The sequence below is a fragment of the Eurytemora carolleeae genome, unplaced genomic scaffold (genome assembly GCF_000591075.1).
Source record: "Eurytemora carolleeae unplaced genomic scaffold, Eaff_2.0 scaffold18, whole genome shotgun sequence".
NCBI lineage: Eukaryota > Metazoa > Arthropoda > Copepoda > Calanoida > Temoridae > Eurytemora > Eurytemora carolleeae.
Genome location: NW_019396537.1, coordinates 605,862 through 629,432, shown reverse-complemented (window position 1 = coordinate 629,432; position 23,571 = coordinate 605,862). Strand labels below are relative to the sequence as shown.

Genomic DNA, 23,571 nt, shown 5'->3' with positions numbered 1-23,571 from the left:
TTTTAGAAACTATATTTTCAGAATAAAGTTGTAAAAATGGAGTATAGAGTAGTGGATGGATTAAAGGAAGAACTAAGAATAAAAAGGCAGAAATATGATCTTAAATATGTTTCTTGTATTTTTCAATGAAAATTGGCTTAATTTTCAGGGTTTTCATTCGAATGAAGTTCTCTTACAGAGCTTATGTTTAAAACATGATTTAAAGAAGTTTAAGACTATTATGGTGAATGGTTATCAATGACCATCACATGATAATGGCAAGTGGGGGAGCTCAGTCCTATTTTAATTATGCAGGTCGTGGTACTTTGTCTTTAAGTTGATTTTTAATTAAAATACTGGGCTCCATTTATGATTGCAAAAATCTGAATATTTCATGTTGTATTCACTGCCCAGCCACGGGTTATCCCACGAAACTTGACGGTAGGGACATTGCCTATAGGACATGATACATGACTGTAGGCTGATTGATCATAAGAATAATAATAGAAAGACTTTTTAAGGTCATCTCTGAAATAATTTGTTGCAATCGTTTGTCGACCTGCTTTTACATGTATGATTTTTTAAACAACAATCATGAAAATCCCCTAATTTTGGCATTTTGATTGTCAATATTACCGAGATATTAAGAATTTCGTTCAGTTCTATTTATTAATAAAAATCATCATTATCAAAATCTGAAGTAGATTTTTCTTATCTTAAAAATTCCAGGATTAGGGAAATTCTCTGATTATTAACCCTAACAGGTAGTTCTGTATTGTCAAATTTCGTCGGACACCCTGTACTTAAAAGTTTGAGTCTGGTGGTGCCTAAATATATAATCTAATGTGATGAGGGGGTAAATATCAGACATTTTATAGTTTGGATATGGTTGCTTAATCTCATTCGTGCTTAATTGTGTGTGTAAAAATCTTCAAAGTGTGATAATATTAAACCCCCCTTTCTTCCCCTTCAGCTATGAAAAAAAATCTTGTGAGTCTGTGTAAAATCAATAATCATTTGTCACCATTTTAAAATATTCCCTTTATAATGCAATTAGGAACTCGCCAGTCTCCAGTAATAATAGTTTAAATCTTAAATCTCGTATTCAACAATCATTCGCGGAAAATATAAATATATTTAAATAAAAGCACTATTTTATGGGCATCCTTCCCCCTTTACCTACGCTCCTGAGAGGTGGGGAATATTTATTTTTCCCGTCCCTCATAATTTTAAAGAATTATTGCATATAAGATAAGATAAGATAAGATAAAGTTTATTGCTAAAATAAATGTATCTGTATACAGATAGAGATATTACCTTGGGAACCCTGATTGCTTGGAAACGAAGTATTTAAAAGATTCAATCTATACAACTAAACCAAAGTAAGAACATTCCCCTGGTTCTTACAAGTTCTCCAATCTAAATTTGTGGCAAATCGGATAAAGGGGTTCCTGAGTTATGCTCGGACATACAAACAAACAGAGATTACTACTTTATAGTTATAGATTACTGGGTCCTTTGCGTTTGGACACTTTTATTTTTGATATATTTAATCATGTTTATTTGTGCGCGTAGAGAAGATGCTGCCGCGCACATGGACGAAATAAAAAACATTTCATCCAATCCAACATTATTACCAGCCAAGGATCTAGGTTTAGGAGATCCAGGCAACTGCAAGGTGAATTTTGGTTTAGAGAAATTAAAGAATTTTAACTTAATTGTTTCCCCATCTGCATTTTCCCTTTTTAAATTATCGAACAATAACAAAAATAAATTAGCAGATTTATCAACATTTTTCGTGGATTTTTAAGAATTGAAATTTTTTAACTGTAACCATTTGGCATGGGATTGGTCAATAATTTTTGGGTTTTAAAATTTTATATTTCTATTTTAATTGTGAGATTCTCTTCTATTTATGTTGTCAAATTTATTTATAAAATCTGTTTGATTTTGTTTAAATTTGATTGAACTGATTTGATTAATTTGATTAATTGTTTTAAGTTTGATATTAGGTGTGTCAGGAATTACAGAATGAATTTACTAAGAATCCCGGAGGAAAACCTCCAAGAAATATCGGACTCATCAGTGAGTTCCCCTTTTATGTTTTTTTAATTCAAATGATTCGAATTATTGGATACTTACATTATACATATCTTACCAAAAAAAAAATTTTATTTTAATTATTTTTGTCATCATAATTTCCTACTTCATTTTTTTATTCTCTTTTGTTGACTGTTCCTTCTGGTAGTTTGGAAAAAGAATGATTTTTTTGAAACGAGTTCACAGTTTAGATATCCTTTACACGTACCAAGGATCCATTTTATTTTAATAAAAATTCAAAAGTTGGATCATGGATCGGGAAAAAGTGGATTCAAACATATAATCCAAAAACAGATCCCTAACAAAAGCCAAATTCACTCCAAAAAAAATTTACCCTTGTTTTTAAATAATTTTTAGAATATACCTGTATCTGGATCCGGATTTCGTATCAAGGGGTGTATCTATAAAAAACTGCCTCAAATAAATTGTTTCCAAAATGAACCCCAGGACAAATGCTGTATGTATTATAGATAAAAAAATTGTTTTCCAAATAAGACAAAAATGATGAAGACAAATCTATTGCTTAGATAAAAAATGGCGGTGGAGGTATTTTCACAAAACGCGCGCAACAGTTTTATTGTAGGTTATAAAAAACCACTCTATCATTGGAGTGGGTAACAAAACTTTGAAAACAAAAAGGCCCAGTGTAAAAATAACGCCCAATGTAACAAACCCCTCTATAAACAGAATGAATAATATCGCAACAAAACATCCAAAAACGTCTGAATTAATGTGTGATTATCATAAATTTAAGTGTTAGTTTGTTTTCAAGGAAAATCCGCAATTTTTCGATTTAAATTTTATTTCAGTTTCAGTTGTCTGGAATTCTACGAATAAAAGTCATGGCCAGACTTTTTCCATTTTTTTATCAGAACGAAATTCGTAGAATAAGGACTGTGATCATTGATAGACAGAAGAATAAATACAGACCCAAGAGGTTTATACATTGTTTCTTTTCAGCTTTTAATATGTTTTCTTTCGGATTTTGGACTTTTTGTTGCATTGTGCGTTTTTTTGGGGGGGTTTTTCATGCACACTCTTTATTACAAAAGAAAATTGTCTCCGTTAGATTTATTGTGATTAATAATAAATAATGTTTTGATTTGGTTCAGTTGCTGCTGGTATTGGAGGACTAGCTGTAGCTATCAGTGCTGTGTGTGTTCCTTTTGTAACTCCAGCTTTAAGGTTTTGTGCTACAATTACTCCATAGACAGAATATTAAACAGATAATTTTAAGATAAGATATTGATAAACACAATTTCAAGTAGGTGGGACGGGCTAGGGATTGTTTAGTTTGGGCCTGAGCACCAGGGTCACTGGACCCATTCTATGAGTTTACTGTAAGAACTTTTCTCACTCCAAAATATACTGCAGCTGTAAAACTTATTTCTGTAAAAAGTATTTTTTGAAATGTATTCCCTTTGAATATCTTTCTTCAAGATTTATTGCCTTTAGGATATTTTCCTTTAAAATGTCTTCCTGTTAAATTTCTTCTTCTAAAATGTCCTCCTTTGTTTTCTCTAAAAATTTCTTTTAAAATATTTTCTTTTAAAATGCCCTGATGTGACTTGTCTGTGTATTTAATGATTCATGTCGAGGTTCTTTCCGTCAAATCTCCTGTCTTTAAAATGACCGTCACAAAATATCAGTTTTTTTCAATAATTTTATTTTAATTCATTTTTGAAATATAAATTGTTTCTAGAAGAATATGTTTACCGTATGTTCCTGCTACAGATATACAGGTAAAATTTATTAGTTGAAACCCAGATCAATTCTAATTCTTATCAGAACAAGATTTACCAGAAGTTCCATTGCCGCTGCAAAAAGACAAACATATTTTAGTCATAAATGACCGGCCACTTTATAGGCCCGGCTGAGTGTTTTATCGACCGACTTTGATGGCCTAATGTTTGCCCAGCTGTCAGCTGACCAGTGACCACTTTGACCCAGTTTTACTTGTAAATATATTTGAGCTCACTATTCCTAAAGAGCCAAACATTAAGGCAGCAAAATATTCTCATATGATACCGGACATTATAGTAAACCTGGCCCCCTTAGAGATTGGTTCCAAGGGATACATTTAAATATTTGATATTTCATAATATTCTCAGAATTGTTTTACATTTGATGCAATTTAAACGACGATTAGTTGGCCGCCAGGGGTGTCTGCTCTCGATGTTTCTGCATGATTACAGATGGCAGAGACACCTAGCGGACAAAAAAAAATCGTCGTTTTATGTGCATTGTATATTAAACAAACAAAAAATATTATGAAGCATCAACTATATACGATTGCGTTGGGAAAAAACTGTAATGATAGTTTGAATGGTTTTTTTTGAAATTAATTGTTTTTTTTAACGATTATCGAATATTATGTCGAATATTGCAACTTTCTAAATTTGTATGGACGCTACGTTCTTCAGTATCAGCCGTTTTTAACAATTTTCTCCTTATAGATGCAACAACTATATAGAAGTGAGATTTGTAGCAATCAATGTTTTTGACGTAAGCATAAACCCATTTCATTTTTCGCGAACACTCCCTTTAATTTAAGATAAAATACCGCCTCAACCTTATCCCACCTAAACACTATACCACTAACTATTTGATTTAAATGGATAAAAAGAAATTGTTTATTTTATTTAGGTTTCAAATGTATTAAAAGCTTTGAGCAGTAGATCTGGAACAATTCTAGATATAGGTAATACATACTAGTTCTAGATATAGGTAATACATACTAGTTCTAGATATAGGTAATACATACTAGTTCTAGATATAGGTAATACATACTAGTTCTAGATATAGGTAATACATACTAGTTCTAGATATAGGTAATACATACTAGTTCTAGATATAGGTAATACATACTAGTTCTAGATATAGGTAATACATACTAGTTCTAGATATAGGTAATACATACTAGTTCTAGATATAGGTAATACATACTAGTTCTAGATATAGGTAATACATACTAGTTCTAGATATAGGTAATACATACTAGTTCTAGATATAGGTAATACATACTAGTTCTAGATATAGGTAATACATACTAGTTCTAGATATAGGTAATACATACTAGTTCTAGATATAGGTAATACATACTAGTTCTAGATATAGGTAATACATACTAGTTCTAGATATAGGTAATACATACTAGTTCTAGATATAGGTAATACATACTAGTTCTAGATATAGGTAATACATACTAGTTCTAGATATAGGTAATACATACTAGTTCTAGATATAGGTAATACATACTAGTTCTAGATATAGGTAATACATACTAGTTCTAGATATAGGTAATACATACTAGTTCTAGATATAGGTAATACATACTAGTTCTAGATATAGGTAATACATACTAGTTCTAGATATAGGTAATACATACTAGTTCTAGATATAGGTAATACATACTAGTTCTAGATATAGGTAATACATACTAGTTCTAGATATAGGTAATACATACTAGTTCTAGATATAGGTAATACATACTAGTTCTAGATATAGGTAATACATACTAGTTCTAGATATAGGTAATACATACTAGTTCTAGATATAGGTAATACATACTAGTTCTAGATATAGGTAATNGCTAGTTTACTATAGTAGGTAAAGGTATATAGTTAAACCCTTGCTAGTTTACTATAGTAGGTAAAGGTATATAGTTAAACCCTTGGCTAGTTTACTATAGTAGGTAAAGGTATATAGTTAAACCCTTGCTAGTTTACTATAGTAGGTAAAGGTATGAAGTTAAACCCTGGCTATTTTACTTTAATAGGTAAAGTTATTTAGTTAAAACACCTGAGCTGGAAACTTTAGAATGATGGATATCGGGATTAATGCTTAATCCACTCTTTTTCCTAATCTCCAGATTAAATATTGCTTGTTCTCCTCATGAATTTAATCTCCAGATTAATTAACAGATCGGGATTAAGGATATCACATTTTAAAGCTTTCAGCTCTGGCTAGTTTACTATAGTAGGTAAAGGTATATAGGTAAACCCCTGGCTAGTTTACTATAGTAGGTAAAGGTATATAGTTAAAAACTTGGCTATGTATGTAGGTAAAGTAGGTAAAGGAAATCTTTGCCTACAGAATCTACAGTAAGAATTATAATCTTTAAATTCAACGTTTTCAATATTTGTTCTTTTTTTGACATTTTCTGAAATATTTTTAAATTCTAGGTTTCGAGCACTAAGGGAGGGATTATCTAAAGAAACTGGATTTTTCCGAGCTGACTTGTGGAAACATAACTTGAAGGAATACGACAATATTGTAATTTTCGGAGTAGAACAGATGGTAATATACAGTGCTTAGGATCCGAATCCTTAGGATCTGCAACATTTTGGCTTCCTGGATCCGGATCTGAAAAAATATGCGGATCCACGGATCCAGATCCAAGGGCAAAATATCAACCAAAAACTGCAAAAAAAAAACTTTACTCTCAAAACTCAAAACTGAACTGTTGAAAAAAAGAGATGTGCTTCTCGCTGAGTTGTTGCATAAAAATAAGTAAAAAAAATTATTCGAAAATTCTTCTTCTGTTCAAAAATCAGTAAATAAATGTTCATGATCTAGATCCTTATCTGGATCCTTTTTTTCCAGTGCGGATCCAGGATCCGGATACTAATCCAAATTGGCCCTAAGCACTAATATATTTATTTTTTAAAGGATTTGGTACTTATTTTTAATTTCTGAGTCCAGAGTTTAGTAAATAGTTGACTAAATCTTTGATGTCTGCCATGTTCTTGCTGGAATACTATAGATTATTATTGATTTATGATTAGATATTATTATAGATTATTATAGATTATTATAGATTATTATAGATGGTAGATTTGGAAAAGAAAATGGTAAAAGAAGTTAAGAAGGATACATTGATAGTAGCCTGTAGGTTTAAATTTCCAGGTAAAGAAAATTCTGAAATTCTGAAATTGGAAAAATATTTCTTTTTACTTGTTAATCTATGTTGAACTGTAGTCTGTAACCAGGGAGTAAGGAAGAGAAGGGAAATATAATTGACGCGGTTCGCCCTACCATATGTTTATGCATGCTTTGCAGACGGTACTTCATTTGTAAAAGAAATATTTGTCTGATGTACAATTACCGCGTATACAATAACCTATTCTGAATATTTGTTGTACAAATGGAGTACCGTCTACAAAGCATGTATATTGTATAATCATATGGTAGGGCGTACCGCGTCAGTTGTATCTCCCTTCTCTTCCTTACTCCCTGTCTGTAACCCTGGGACAATTTGATTTTTTTTTCAAGATTAACCAAGACGTATAAAAAATTGTTCCAATAAAAAAAAAACATTTTTAATTTTTTTAAATGGGTCAGCGCAAGCACTTAAAAAATGAAGAAACACTAAGTGAGGTCGATTTTTCAATTTTTTCGTAACATGTCTAAAGTTGCACCTCTAACTACTGAATATTGCCCAGGTGTTGTTGTTTTGAAATTGCGAAAATTGGTTAATGTAGGGACAAAAAATACTATTTTTGGAGGACTTGGGCAAATTTGCGCTAAAAATTTCGTTTTTTTTCCAATAACTTTCCAATTTGTAACCGATTTTTATGATTTTAACATTTTTGAATTCAGTGCTTCCCAAATCCACATATTTTGGAAGAAACAAAATATTTTTGCTTGCAGTAGAAATTTATTATTTACAGAAACGTGATGCGCTGCATCAGAGAAATTATTTCTTTATTTTTTTTGCATTTTTACTATTGAAGTTTTTACTATTGAAGTTTTTACTATTGAAGTTTTTACTATTGAAGTTTTTACTATTGAAGTTTTTACTATTGAAGTTTTTAAGATACTTGCTGAAAGGATCTGAACATTTTTATCAAAAAAGTGCCAAATAGAAGCTAGATAATAGATAACGGTTTGGATGACGGGTCACATTTAAATACATTGTCACACATTTCAATTAGCTAAATATAGTTTGCATATTATCAAATCAATCTATATATATATATCATTATTTTTGTTAAAAAAATTCTTACAGTTTGCTTGTATAAAATTATTAAAAATGTTGTCAAGTAAAATTGTATCAGGAATTGAAAGAACCTTTCAGGCCAAGGTGGTGTCTCTCTTGAGAGCCTAAAAATCCTGAGCGTTTATAAAACGGATGAAAATGATGTCCAACTCTCTCTAGTTAATTTCACCTGGTTTTTAATATATTTGTTTAGAGCTTAAACCTATAAAAGAGATTGGGGAGGGGGTGGATACAGTCTGGACTTACAAGGTTAAACTCTAAAATTGTCCTCAGAAAACTTGTTTTCCTGCTCATGAATAAAATGTGATTTAAGTGACCCTCCATTTATAGAGTGGCATGTCCGATTTACAATATTACCCGGCTTTTAAAAGCTTTGTATACTAAAGAATGAATGAGATATTCTTAGTTTATAATTGGTTGTTTTCACTTGTGGTTTCTCTATATAAGGAACTAGCTGGAGTGCCCGGCGTTGCCCGTGGAATAAAAAAACGAATTTTGAAGAGAAAAAAATCTACAAAAAATTGCCTTAGAGTTCCCTCAAAAAGTTTCAGTCCATTCGGTCCAGCCGTTTGGCCAGCTTTAGCGGACATATATATATGAGCGACGAGCTTTATATTATATATTTGCAGATTTCTTGCCACCGAAACAATTTAAGAAATTGTCACATTGTGAGAATTACCAGGAAATTATTGTAGCATTGTGAATCGAAGGTTGCTCTCTATAAATGGGTCGAGTCACTTGAAATTATTACGACAATCTAATAATTATGTTTAACCCTAGGTGAGCAGATAAGAAGAATTAAACCTTTATACCTTTATATGTATAGTGACCTTATTGTAGTGAATGAATAAAAATTGAATTTTCATTAATTACTGTAGACTTGCAAGAAAGCGAATAATTTTAAAAACATTTATTAAACACTTACATTTACATTGAACATTTAGATAGTTATACAGAAAACTTATAAATTAGATAGATTACATAATTCCTTATATTGTTAATATTACAGATACAATTAATATATTGAGTAAAGTTAAGAGGAAAGCCCTAACAATAGGACGGGCGTTCTCCTTATAGATACGTGTCAGGTACATTATAAGGCCACTGAGTAGTGTTGTCATGTAGTTTAATCAAGATTTAGTGTTGTAGTGTTAATTCAACATGAACTTGAATAGAAGGTTCATGGGTTAGATGTTATAGTTAGTTACAATGTGTGCATGTATAAATGCATATTGTTGAATTTAGCAAATGTGTGCTTTGTCGTTGGTTGTTCAGAGAACTAAGTTTATAATTTAGTTTCTCCCAGTTTGCTGTTCCATCTGTTGATGTTGTTAAAAGATGATTTATCAATGATACCGAAGTCATCAAAGAGTTTGTAGAACTCAATAAAAGCTTCTTTGACTTGATCCATCTGATCTGTTCCTTCCTCCAGGTTTATGTCAAGCTGGAAATATAGTAATTGTTGAAGACCTTTCCATATTTCTGAATTTATTCCTTTATGTTATGTTTTCCTGTACTGACCACATAACATGGTTTAGAGTTTTTAAAAAAATCAACTCGAAACCTTTTTTAATTAAAAATTTTAGCTTTTTTTATTTCCAACAAATTAGAAGTATAGTCGTAAACAGAAGGAGAGTGTCAAATTCATTGCAATATTACGAGTATAACTTTGTGACCTTGTAGCTTCTTTAGTGTTGATTTTACACGATTACACAGAAGAAAAAGGGCACATTACGGTTCTTTTCTGTAGCTCTTTCATAAGAAGAGTTATTGAAAGGCAAAATGACGAAAGATTTTTCAAATCCCATTTTATTAAAAACGTCTTTTCATAATATTTGTCTAAATCTATTTCTAAAAAAATGTTAAATTTTAGTTAATTGAGGACTATGCCAACTGAAATTTAAAAAAGTGTTATTAAACCTGTTTGATCATATCCCGGATAGTTTGAGTTTGATGAGGTTGAAGTATAGTAGTTGTAGCAATATCATCCTCTTCACAAACTACTTCATCGTCTTCATACTCAGGGATTGCCTTGATACAATGTTACTTAGTTAACTGGGACCTTGATACAGGGTTACTTAGCTAACTTGGACCTTAATACAGGGTTACTTGCTTACTAGAACCTTGATACAGGGTTACTTAGTTTACTCAGACCTTGATACAAGGTTACTTAGTTAACTGGGACCTTGATACAAGGTTACATGAGGTTAACTCACCTGTTTAAACAATGAAACATGAGGTTAACCCACCTGATTGATCAATGATACATGAGGTTGCCCCATCTGTTTAATCAATGATACATGAGGTTGACCCACCTGTTTAATCAATGATACAAGAGGTTGACCCGCCTGTTTGATCAATGATACATGAGGTTGACCCACCTGTTTAATCAATGCTACATGATGTTGACCCATCTGTTTAATTAATGATACATGAGGTTGAACCATCTGCTGAATCAATGAAACATGAGGTTAACCCACCTATTTAAACAATGAAAATGAGGTTGACCCACCTGTTTGATCAATGATACATGAGGTTGACCCATCTGTTTAATTAATGATACATGAGGTTGAACCATCTGCTGAATCAATGAAACATGAGGTTAACCCACCTATTTAAACAATGAAAATGAGGTTGACCCACCTGTTTGATCAATGATACATGAGGTTGACCCACCTATTTAAACAATGAAAATGAGGTTGACTCATCTGTTAAATCAATTATAGATGAGGTTAACCCATCTGTTTATTCAATGATACCTAAGGTTGACCCATCTGTTTAATCTATGATGCATGAGGTTGACCCACCTGTTTAATCAATGATACACGATGTTAACCCACCTCTTTAATCTATGATACATGAGGTTGACCCATCTGTTAAATCAATAATAAATGAGATTGACCCACCTGTTGTTTTGCTTTGCGCAATGCATTCCCAACATCATTGTCAATTGCAGAGTTCACAACAACAGACAATGATCTTCCTCTCCCTGATATAAATAACTAATAGGTAAACCCAGATCATGTTACATGTTGTGCCGTTAAATCCACTTTGAGGATAGTGTCAATGCAATTCTTTCTATTGCAACGTTGCATCAACGCCACAAATAGTGTGATCCCTCATCGAATAGAGGTTGACCCTAATCCTTGCTGGGTATTTCCAAACCATGAAACGCTGGGGGGTCAACTTGCCCCCCCCCCCTAAATCCCATGGTTAATGTCCAAATATGACAAATGATACATCATTAAAAAAAACTCTTATGCTCTACTTTTAGAATCTGCAAAAAATTGCAAATGTGCAATAACTGTGTCTTTTTTTGCAAAATCCAGTAATATATTAAAAATGTTGGAAGAATAAAAATGTCCAAAAAATGACAAATTGTACATTTTTGAAAAGCACTTGACCATGGCATTTCAAATATGCAAAAAAAATAACCTGAAGTGTAATGTGCAAATTTCTTTTGACGGGTTGTTTACAAATAATTAGTAACAATTTTTTTGCAAAACTTATGCCGTATGGCTTTCCAAAAAGCTAAAAATTATCAAAATCTGACAACTGAAAGTGAGTTAAAACAAAGATTTGGTTTGTTACAGGAAAATTTATTCATGCACACTGCCGGAGGACTCAGGCAGTTAATATAAAAGCCCACTAAAGGGAGGGTTATGGTTATTTAGAAAAAAAAAATTTCAACAGCCTGAGAGGCTGAGACCAATACCTTTTGAGTTATGTAAAAAAACTACAGAAGGGGGGTCAAACCCCCCCCCCCGCAGGAATAGTGTTAAATATGATAATACAAGACGCTTTATCCATGTTAAGGGTTGGAAAGTCAACGTGGAATCTACGAAGAGTTGATGTGATCTGGTTTACTGGGAAGTAGAATTAGACGAGTATCAACTGATTTTGTGAGTTTTCCTTGAGTCAATTTCTTGATTCAAATGTATACATGGTGTCCCAGAAAGCATGGCAATCATTTGTAAGAACTAAAAACTTCCTTAAATCAGATATTTCAATTTACGAAGATTGATACGATCGTTTTATTAAACGCTCGTTTTTAAAAACAATCGTTTTTATAAAATTCGTCGTTTCGTTAATGACGAACCTTCGCTAACGATCGTTAACGACCAACCTTCGTTAACGATAACCCTACTTTAACTATCATTAACGACAACCCTTCGTTAACGGTCGTTAACGACGACCCTTAGTTAACGGTCGTTAGCGACGACCCTTTGTTAATGATCGTTAACAACGAACCTTTGTTAATAAATGTCAAGAATTTTTTTATTCAAAAATTATCGTTTTTTTAAAAAATTGTTTAAAAACGGTCACAAATCGTTTTTAAAAACGATTGTTTTCAAAAACGATCCTTATTCGTTTTCTAAAAGTTCAAAACGAGTGTGTCGTTTTTAAAAACGATCGTTTTTTCCCGAAAATGAAACGATCGTTTTTGAAAAGGATTGAAAAACGAAACAAAAAAGATCGTTTTCAAACATGATTAACAACCCTATGTTTATATGTCAATCACAATATTTTAATTCCCATGTTTACTGGGACACCCTGCTTAGTGTTGAGAGTTTACCTGCTCCTGATTTCTGTTTGATATTGTTTGATATTTCCTCTTCAGCTTCAATCCCTTCTTCTCCTTCGTCAGTTACAGCCTTAGATCAAAGGTTTTTGGTCATATTTAATATTTACACAGATGCTTCCAGTTATTCCTTCCATAAAAGGACTGGCCTTGAAATTTAAAGAGGGTAACACTCCAAGCCGACTTTTAACCAGCTGGAGCTATCTGTGCAGTACAAATACCTACAGACTATATTAGACGAACCGGGACAGTACAGTCAATAAATGAATGATCTTATTCAAAATGGTACTTCTGGAGTAAAAAAGTCTTCAAATCACTATTATTTAATATTGATCTGGGAACTGCAATTAAAAAATACATCTACAGTCCCTTGAAAATGATTTAATATCATAATATGACCTGTGCTAGATCAATCCTGCTGTCTAGGCTATATTGTATGATTTAATATCATAATATGACCTGTTCTAGATCAATCCTACTGTCTAGGCTATATTGTATGATTTAATATCATAATATGACCTGTTCTAGATCAATCCTGCTGTCTAGGCTTTATTGTATGATTTAATAACATAATATGACCTGTGCTAGATCAATCCTGCTGTCTAGGCTGTATTGTATGATTTAATATCATAATATGACCTGTGCTAGATCAATCCTGCTGTCTAGGCTGTATTGTATGATTTAATATCATAATATGACCTGTGCTAGATCAATCCTGCTGTCTAGGCTGTATTGTTTGCCTGACATAAGCATACCTCGAACTCGCCTTCGTGTTGCTGAAACAGAACAGTTAGTTGCCAGGTATAGATTAAAGTTTATAATATTACAGTTAGTTGCCAGGTATAGATTAAAGTTTATAATATTACAGTTAGTTGCCAGGTATAAAGTAAAATTTATAATATAACATGCACTACGATACTTAGCACTACAACAGATTTATCAACTGTCCGTATAAAATCAATGAAGGATAAAATGAAGCATGCATGATTATTATACAGGGTGTCCTAGGAAACACATGACAGTAGAAAGATGACTAGAAAGTTGTATTAGAACTTTGAATTTATTTGTGACATTCACTCGTCTACTTACTTTTACATACGTATGACTCTTGAAACAATAACCACAAAATTCGCCTAGTCCTGGCATTTTCAAAATGTGAACTGCCTTTTTTGACCTGTCAATGTTACCGGAATTTAAAGAATTTTGTTTAGATTTCACTTTTATTACATAAAACCAAAATTGTCGAAATCTGAACGAAATTCTTCATTGCTCAGGTAATATTGAAAGCACAAAAAAGCAGACCACATTTTTGAAATGCCAAGACTTGGGGTATTTTGTGATTAATAACTCCAGAATTTTACATATAAAATTTGGTTTACGAATAAATGCCGCAAATTATTTCAAAGATTAAAGAAACCTTACATTGTTTTGGTGGGACACCTTGTATATTGTGTGTATATTATGCCTACCTATAGCTGGTGGTATCCTAGGCCCCCATATTGATATGGATCTGGGCTGCTGGGGATAATACCCCATGTCCTCGGGCACAGCTCTCAACATTGACCGGCCTAGTGGGACCAATATAGAATCAGTTTCCCCTCGTTTTAATTCAACCAATTCACATTTAAATTAGTGGAGGGGTTTAGTGCGTCATGCATATTTTATAATAATTGTGGACCATTCAAAAGCAGTGTTTTCTGGGGGAATTTTGTTGATGTCAAATAAGCTGGAATTTTGGAAAAGTTCAGAACATATTTACCTTTTTCAAATGTGACTATTTCGTTAAAATTTTTATAACACATAGTTGGATAAAATACTTTAAAAAATTAACTATTGGACAGTTGGCATGCTATACTATAATTGTATAAGATTATGCAGATAGGGGTGAACTCTGTAACCCCTGGATACACTGCCGACTGCAAGAAAAAGATTGATGTAGAAGAGGCGGTATTCTGAGATGAACTTACAAGAATCAAGAATTCTTTTTTTGAAAATATCCACTCCTTTCCTAACTTTTCTTATCCCATTTGTCATTATTAATGCGGAATTCAGATAAATTATCCTCAGAATTTTCAAACCCCGCTTACCAGTGAATTATTTTTCTAACCTATAAGAATATTGAACCATGAATATATGTTTGAAGCTGAACCTTCCACCAGTGGTTGAGCCAGACATTCCTGACAAAGCTGAAAACTGCAAATACATCTGATATCTTCAAATGTATGATCAGCAAAAAAGAAGATACAAGTCAGAGAAAAATTCACTGCGCTTTTAAAAATTTTGATCAAAATTTTTAATTTTAAAATGTTTTGGTAATATCTGATATGATTATTACTGGAGTAAAATACATGATTTAATTTGATTTCAATACTCTTGATGTAAGTACCGGTGAAACCAGAATCTGGTCAAAGAAGTTTTCTTGAATGTGCTTTGTCAATAGTTATTAGTCAAATACCAAAGCAATAGAGGCAAATGGATATATGTGATATGATTAATTTATATTAAGCGCATGCAAATTGAAGGGTCTGCGATGAATAGAAAGCTGGTAACAACTAATTAAATTCTTAAACTTGTATGATTAACACAAAGCGTAGGGTTGGGGGAAGTAAACAAAGGATTTATTCAGTAGATGTTTAATTTTAGTTTTGATTAGCTTAAATGGTTAACATGCTTTATATTTCAAATTTGTAAAGGGACTGTAAAGCGTAATTTCAAGGGACAAAGATGGCAAAGCCCGATTAAAAACGGTACTCTTGTCAACACCATTTCTTGCATATAAGAAGTAATGGAGAAACTCACAGAAATAAACACTTTTCAAGTCAAAAAAACTTCGGTATCTTCCACATTTTATCAGATTGAGGTTTCACACGCACCTCTGCCACTACAGTAAAAGTAATTTCAACATATATGAAGCATAAAGCCTGACCGCGTCAACCTTGTTGCACCGGCTAGTCCTGATGATTGTCTGCTTGATAAAGCCAATGTTCGTGCAGTACAGTACAAACTGGGACTGGAAAGGTTGACCCGACTCGGAAATTCAAATATACTACGGCGGCCCGTGTTCAAGGGTACCGTTGTAAATTTCGGATTGCTATCTTTGCATGGAGGGTGCCTTGAAATTACGCTCTAAACTAAGAAAAAGTACTGCCATGCATTTGAACAGCTTAATATCAGTTTAGGAATTGTATTTTAGAACTGCGAATGTTAAGAGTAATATTACTCACCCTGGACTAACCAGGGTGAGATGAGTTTGATTTTCTTTAATTTGAGAAATTTTTAAATATAAAGCTTTATAATTATTCCTTTCACATTTAAGAAGGATTTGGCAAGAATATGTAAACAACTTAAAAGGGAGTGTTCGCGAAAAATGAAGGGGGGTATAGGCTTTATGCGATAAAAAAGCGCTTTTGATCGGTACAAATCTTACTTCTATCTGTTGCGTCTATAAGGAGAAAATTGTTAAAAACGTCTCACCGAATAACTTAGCACCCATTCAAATTCAGAAAATTGCAACATACGACTTAGACCGTAAAAAATCAATTTAATTTCAAACAAATCATTCAGATAGTACAACCTATAGTCATCGATTATCTTTATTTGTATATAGTTCATATTTTATAATTTTTTATATTTTTAGAAAACGCATTTCGAAAAATGTGAGTCATGGTCTTAGAGAAATAATCAAATTAAAAACAAATTGATTAAAAAATATTATAAAATAAAAACTATATACAAATGTGGAGAAAGATAATCGATGACTATAGGTTGTAATATCTGAATGATTTGTTTAAAATTAAATTGATGTTTTACGGTCTAAGTCGTATGTTGCAATTTTCTCAATTTGCATGGCCGCTGAGTTATTCGGTATGAGACGTCTTTAACGAGTTTCTCCTTATAGCTACGCAAATGATATAAGTAAGATTAGTAGTGATCAAAAGCGCTTTTTTATCGCATTTAGCCTATACCCCCTTCATTTTTCGCGACACTCCCTTTAATTGTATAAACATATTAAAGGGAGTGCTCCACCATTAAGAGATGAAAACAGGGATATATATTTTTTTTTAAATCAACACCCCCATTTATAAAATCAGTTTTTACCCTAAAGTTTGCTTATCGCTGAAAAAAAACTTGGTTAAAAGTATCAAAAAGGATGTTAACAAACTTTCCTTTTGAAGCTCATTCATTTCCCTGATCTTTAAAATTTTAAAAATATACACCCTTTCATCACTGAGTTTCTGACTTGTCTTAAAGCAACCTAACAAGTATATATATTGGTGCACTGTATTAACTAAAGTTTTAATAATACAACTTTAAAATAATGTTGAAAATTGGTAATAAAAAACTATCTTTTGTAATATATAAATTAAGAAATGAAGGTAAACAATTAAGTCAATTACTGCAATATATATTGCAGGGGATGCCAATATTTCGCGAAATTGTATTTTAAAAGATAACTTTTTTGCATGCTTATTCTGGACACTGGACAGATGTATAAAGTGTTAGATTGCTTTAACGTGGTCCGACCTAATTCCAAATATATAAATATTCTATTCTATAAAATGTTACTTACAGTTGAAATGAATATCCTTCTGCATACTCTTCAGTTTTCGGGAGAAATCAATTACAACCTGAAAAAAATATTATTTTTCATACTTCATTTTTGAATTACTCTAATTTTTTTAAGCGGTGCTTGTCTCATCAAACGAGACATCAATAATCTTCTTTTTGAAAGATAATTATTTTCAACTGTGGTACCTCTAAAGGGTGATTTGTGCATTTCTGCATCACAGACAGTATGGAGAAAATTATCAAAATTAAACCCTTTGAAGCTAGGACAACGACTTTATCCTTTACAGAATTGATCAAATAAAGGTTTAAAGTGTATTTTGGCCCCTCTTGAGAGGTCGTTTGAAATTGCAATGTTACCCCTTAAACCTTTATCTAGCTTGAAAGGGATAAGTTTCTAGCTTGAAAGGGATAAGTTTCTAACATTCAAAGGGATAAGTTTCTAGCTTGAAAGGGATAAGTTTCTAGCTTAAAAGGGATAAGTTTCTAGCTTGAAAGGGATAAGTTTCTAGCTTGAAAAGGATAAATTTCTAGCTTAAAAGGGATAAGTTTCTAGCTTGAAAAGGATAAGTTTCTAGTTTAAAAGGGATAAGTTTCTAGCTTGAAAGGGATAAGTTTCTAACTAGAAAAGGATAAGTTTCTAGCTTGAAAGGGATAAGTTTCTAGCTTGAAAGGGATAATTTTCTAGCTTGAAAGGGATAAGTTTCTAGCTTGGAAGGGATAAGTTTCTAACTTGAAAGGTAAAGTTTCTAGCTCGAAATGGATAAGTTTCTAGCTGGAAAGGGATAAGTTTCTACCTTAAAAGGGGTAAGTTTCTAGCTTGAAAGGTATAAATTTTTAGCTTGAAAGAGATAAGTTTCTTGCTTGAAAGGGATAAGTTTCTAGCTTGAAAGGGATAAGTTTCTAGCTTGAAAGGGATAAGTTTTTGCTTTGTCTCTACAGCATAAAACCCTAAGTCCCTTTTATATAGAGAACCCACAATAAAAAAACAGCCAATTTTTAGCCAGAAAAATATGGATATCTCATTCGTCGTTGATCAAACAAAGGTTTAAAGGGTACAGTGGTGGACACTGGACAGTGAAAGAGACACGCTACTCCATAAATTAAAAACAATACATATAGAACACTAGCTGTGTTCTTTTCAAGATTTACGGGGTTTTCGTTCAAAGGAGTTACGGGCATGCCACGTTGAATTACAAGACAGAGAGAGGGCATTCGTGTAATTCCTTTGGGCTTCTGCCTCAGGGTTATTGTGAACGAAAAACCCCTAACTCTTAAAAAGATGATATCTAGTGTTCTATTTGATTGTTATTAATCTATGAGCTCCTCAATGTGGATAGTTACTTAAAAAGACGATATCTAGGGTTCTATTTGATTGTTATTAATCTATGAGCTCCTCAATGTGGAGAGTTACTTAAAAAGACGACATCTAGTGTTCTATTTGGATTGTTATTAATCTATGCGCTCCTCAATGTGGAGAGTTACTTAAAAAGACGACATCTAGTGTTCTATTTGGATTGTTATTAATCTATGAGCTCCTCAATGTGGAGAGTTACTTGAAAAGATGATTTCTAGTGTTCTATTTGGATTGTTATTAATCTATGAGCTCCACAATGTGGATAGTTACTTAAATTTACGTTTTTTACGCAAAATAATTATTTATAGTTATTAATAATTATCATAGTGATGGTAATACTTAATGTTGAATGTGAAACATGATAAAACAAAAATTTGAAAAGGATATAATGGCAGTGTGATCCAAAGGTTGCAAACTCTCACGCAGTTACCTGTTTAAAACTAAGCTTAAATCAGAGTTCTAAAAAGTTTAAAAATAACATGTCATAGTCCTTAGAGAAAAAAATCTTAAGTTAGATAATGAGACTTCAAAGTCGACCCAGTCTGGAAAACTTATCGAACTTTTTCTAACCTCGTTGTTGTCGAAAAGTGCAGCAAAGGATCCGTCGACGATCTTAGGTGACATTGGAGAATTAGGTCCAATATTCGCCAGGAGGAGAGAGGTTCCAAAACTCTCATTCTTCTCTTTGATCTCTAGAAAATGCATGTTGAAATTGAGCAAAAAAATTCCCAGAATTTGTAAAGACTAGGCTTTTAGTTTTAGTACGCTTCGTGCACATCTTCTATTTAAATTGTTAATTGTGACTCTGTGTGTGAGCATGTTCTCTTTCTTTGTACAATATAAAAGTTTATAAAATTCTGAGCATCCACAAAGTGAGGCTCACACAAAATTTGGCCCCAATCGGTTCAGCCGTTTTGAATTTTATTGGATACAAGTGGACAAGCAAACAAAGTATATATATATATATATATATATAACATTCCTGTTATATTCTAAAACCAAATGCAATGTATTCTGTTCATAATCTTGATAATTCTAAAATTGACAATACTTTGTTGGGTTTGTTAACCTTAACGAGAGAGTATCAAATTTTAATCAGTGTTTTCGTGGATTTCACTAAATTTGGAATAAATAGCTTCAAAAATAGCATTATTTCATAATTTAAATACAGTTTAACTGCACATCAAATTTTGGAATAGGCGGACTAGTGTTGTATCCTAACATCGTCCAATAGATGAATCAGAGCAAAATCTGCTTTTTACACAAACATATTTGTCTTAACAAGTTGATATTTAAGCTATAGGTAATCACTGATTACCTGTATTACAACATCAAATGCCTATAAAATTGCCTTAACGTTATCTATTCCACGGGACCAAGTGTATACAGTGTACAATGTACATGCATTGCATTAAAAAAAATCGAACTCTGAAAAAATATCGAATTTTGAAAAAAGATCAAAATAGAATTTACCTTTCAATGGAACCTTCTTCCTGCTTGAGATAATTCCATAGCTCTCCAGTACATCACTAGCAGTACTTCTTATTATACACCAGTCACGGGTAATATCCTAGACATCAGATATATATGTACACTTGAGATAATCCCATAGCTCTCCAGTACACTGCTAGCAGTACTTCTTATTATACACCAGTCACGGGTAATATCCTAGACATCAGATATATATGTACACTTGAGATAATCCCATAGCTCTCCAGTACACTGCTAGCAATACTTCTTATTATACACCAGTCACGGGTAATATCCTAGACATCAGATATATGTACACTTGAGATAATCCCATAGCTCTCCAGTACATCGCTAGCAGTACTTCTTATTATACACCAGTCACGGGTAATATCCTAGTCATCAGATATATTTACACTTTTATCTACACTTAATGAAAGCAAATGCAATGAAAGAAAATGAGAGGAAAATTGAAGGAAAATGAAACAAATAATATGTAAGCATAGTGTATGGAAAATGAAAGAAATATTAAAGGAATTATATGGAAAATGAACTAGAATGAGAGGAAAATAAAATAAAAGGAAAGTTAGAGGAAAATTGAAGGAAAATGAAAGGAAATAATATGAAACCAAACTATAGTGAATGGAAAATGAAAGGAATATTCAAGGAATTGAATTTAAAATGAAATAGAATGAGAGGAAAATGAAATGAAAGGAAAATAATTGGAAATAAATGGAAAATGAAGGGAAATAATGGGAAATGAGCGGAAAATAGAAGGAAAATGAAAAGGTAATAAGAGGAAAATGAAAGGAAAAATTAGAAGGGAATGAAAGAGATATGAAAGGGAAATGCGCTGAATATAAATGGAAAATGAAAGAAAAAAAGGAATGCAAGGAAAATAAAAGCGAATGAGAGAGTACCTGAACTGTGGTTTTAGGACTAGTGAGTGTAAATCTGATTACATATTGTCCTTTCAGATTACAGGGGACAGCGTGCATCTTCCCACTAAACATATTATATTCTATCCCATTCTGAGCAATATTATTAACATTGTTCATCCCTACTCTTTAACTTTTTTTTACTGTTTAATCGGTTAATAATGCTGCTTAAAGAATGGGTTAAAACTACTTATTTACATATAGCGAAATTTTCATCGTTAATAGTAAACAAACAGTTAAATTACAATACTTTCATCCAATTTAATTATAATGCAGATTGTTCTATAGTTTTTCTTGGATTTGCATTGAATATACAGCTAAGTTTAAAATTCTGAGACTTAAAAATTGATCAATATTGATAAAAATTGATGAATATTGATGAATGTTGATGAATATTGATGAATATTGATGAATATTGATGAATATTGATGAATATTGATGAATATTTATAAATATATATGAATATTGATGAATATTGATAAAAATTGATCAATATTGATAAATATTGATGAATATTCATGAATATTNCCGAATTTATATATAGATAGATACATGTTTAGACGCTAATTGTACTTAAAAATACACTGTATTCGCCTTCAAGCCCCCCCCCCTTAGAACTCCTGACAAATGTTCTCGTTCATGGCCTACCTCCCCTATTTTCTCTAAATTCTTTAGGTGGTATTTTTAAAAAATTCAGGTTATAGCTCAGTAGACTAGGTATTATCAGATTCAGAAGAAAACAGGTTTTGACTTTCTCAATTGGGTCTCCAATGAAATTAGGAGGAGAGGACTCCGATGAACTTATATTTACCTGGAGTTTAGTTTCTTGAGTAACTTCTCCGTCATTGAGTTTTCTCCCTTGAGTCTGAATACAACCATCCCCATATGCCGGGCTGCCGGTATCTCAAACCTTAACAGATTAGCTGGTCAGTAATAAAGTAATTTAGAAATTTAGTAATTTAGAAATTTAGTAATTTAGTAATTTAGAAATTTAGAAATTTAGTAATTTAGAAATTTAGAATTTTAGAAATTTAGTAATTTAGAAATTTAGAAATTTAAAAATTCAGTAATTTAGTAATTTAGTGATTTAGAAATCTAATAATTTAGAAAGTTAAAAATTTGGTAATTTAGAAATTTAGAGTTTTAGAAATTTAGTAATTTAGAAATTTAAAAATTTAAAAATTCAGAAATTTAGAAAGTTAGAAATTCAGAAATTCAGAAATTTAGAAATTTAGAAATTTAGAAATTTAGAAATTTAGAAATTTAGAAATTTAGAAATTTAGAAATTTGGAAATTTAGAAATTTAGAAATTTAGGAATTTAGAAATTTAGGAAGTAGTCATCTTTTCAACCCAATGTCGTAAACCTTAGCTATATCAAACTATGAATTCTTTTGGATCAAATAGTCTAAATTTGAAATTTCAAATGTTTAAACCGCCAAGTTGCAAAGATACAGGGATTAGGAAATTTGAGTAGGTGTCAAAGACTCAATTCCGTTAGAAATTTAGAAATTTGACAGCAAAGGCTAAAAATGTTATATGGGAGTTACATCTATTGTGCGTAAACTGAAGGACTTAAGGTTGTCTTTGACAAGAAATTATTAAGAAATTATTGCAAGAAAGTCCATGCCTAATAATGCCACTAGCTTTAGAGGGCGTTTCGCGCCCATCTTCTAAATTAATTGTGAACATGTTCTCTTTGTTATTGGATACAAACAGACAGACAAACACCAAAACAAACAGACAAACAAGCCAAATTTATATATAGATAAGACCAACAAATTTTACACATCATACTTTAACTTGTTACATTTACTAAAAATCACACTTTAATAATATACAAGGGATGGATAGGTCTATAAGATAGGAACAGAATATAGATATGCATAATCAGCTAATTAAGACAACAGCTAGAAAATAAAATCACTGATCGATTTTAAAATTTTGTTGAACTTAAAATTTAAAAATAAACTGTAATCTACCTGGAATCTGAGCGAACTGTAATCTACCTGGAATCTGAGCGAACCAATAAACTGTAATCTACCTGGAATCTGAGCGAACCAAAAAATAAACTGTTATCTACCTGGAATCTGAGCGAACCAATGCCTCAAACTTTTGCGCCATGCGGACATTTTCCCTGGAGCCAACTCAAAATAGAAATCTTGACAAAATATAAGAAAAAAGGAAACTAATTCATGGAACTTGTTTTAACACTAAAATGAAACTCTACAAGCAATGTGCCAGAGGGAATTTTACTTAAATTTTTATCTTTTCCTGGACAGAGCTTAAATGAATTTTTGAATTTTAATAGAAGAAAAAGGGGACTATATAGTATATATATCTATTTTTTAAATTTTCTTAAAGAATTCCCTCAGGGAATAATCAGTTAAAATTAAATAACAAAACATTGTTTCGGGATTTATTTAAAAATAAAACTAGTTTAAACAATTCTACTATTTTCTAATCTTTATACTAACTTTGCTTTGCATTTAATATAAGCAATTTTCTCATGACATGGATAAATTATTTTTCGTTGTTATGATGTAACATAGCTCCCTTTATAATATATATATATGTATATAT

General features: G+C 31.8%; 2 protein-coding genes across 2 annotated transcripts in view; one reads left to right on the top strand and one right to left on the bottom strand.

Annotated features, from left to right (window-relative positions):
• Window positions 1–13: 13 nt before the first annotated feature.
• Window positions 14–8,949, top strand: LOC111705056 (protein FAM173B-like). Its single transcript, XM_023477484.1, is given in 11 exon segments — window positions 14–86; window positions 1,555–1,657; window positions 1,992–2,064; window positions 3,192–3,264; window positions 3,782–3,821; window positions 4,726–4,788; window positions 5,718–5,773; window positions 6,264–6,378; window positions 6,909–6,987; window positions 8,274–8,329; window positions 8,861–8,949. Coding segments are annotated over 11 exon segments (720 nt in total). The 5' UTR covers window positions 14–36; the 3' UTR covers window positions 8,873–8,949.
• A 26-nt stretch (window positions 8,950–8,975) lies between these two features.
• The window catches only part of LOC111705055 (histidine decarboxylase), a gene marked incomplete in the record, with an annotated part of 29,925 nt that continues 15,329 nt past the window's right edge, over window positions 8,976–23,571 (bottom strand). Inside the window, 12 exon segments of the mRNA XM_023477483.1 lie at window positions 8,976–9,524; window positions 10,001–10,111; window positions 10,987–11,069; window positions 12,657–12,735; window positions 13,362–13,438; window positions 14,132–14,230; window positions 17,233–17,290; window positions 19,156–19,277; window positions 20,059–20,155; window positions 20,973–21,057; window positions 21,802–21,900; window positions 23,072–23,135. Of these exon segments, the coding sequence (XP_023333251.1) occupies window positions 9,366–9,524; window positions 10,001–10,111; window positions 10,987–11,069; window positions 12,657–12,735; window positions 13,362–13,438; window positions 14,132–14,230; window positions 17,233–17,290; window positions 19,156–19,277; window positions 20,059–20,155; window positions 20,973–21,057; window positions 21,802–21,900; window positions 23,072–23,135 (1,133 nt within the window).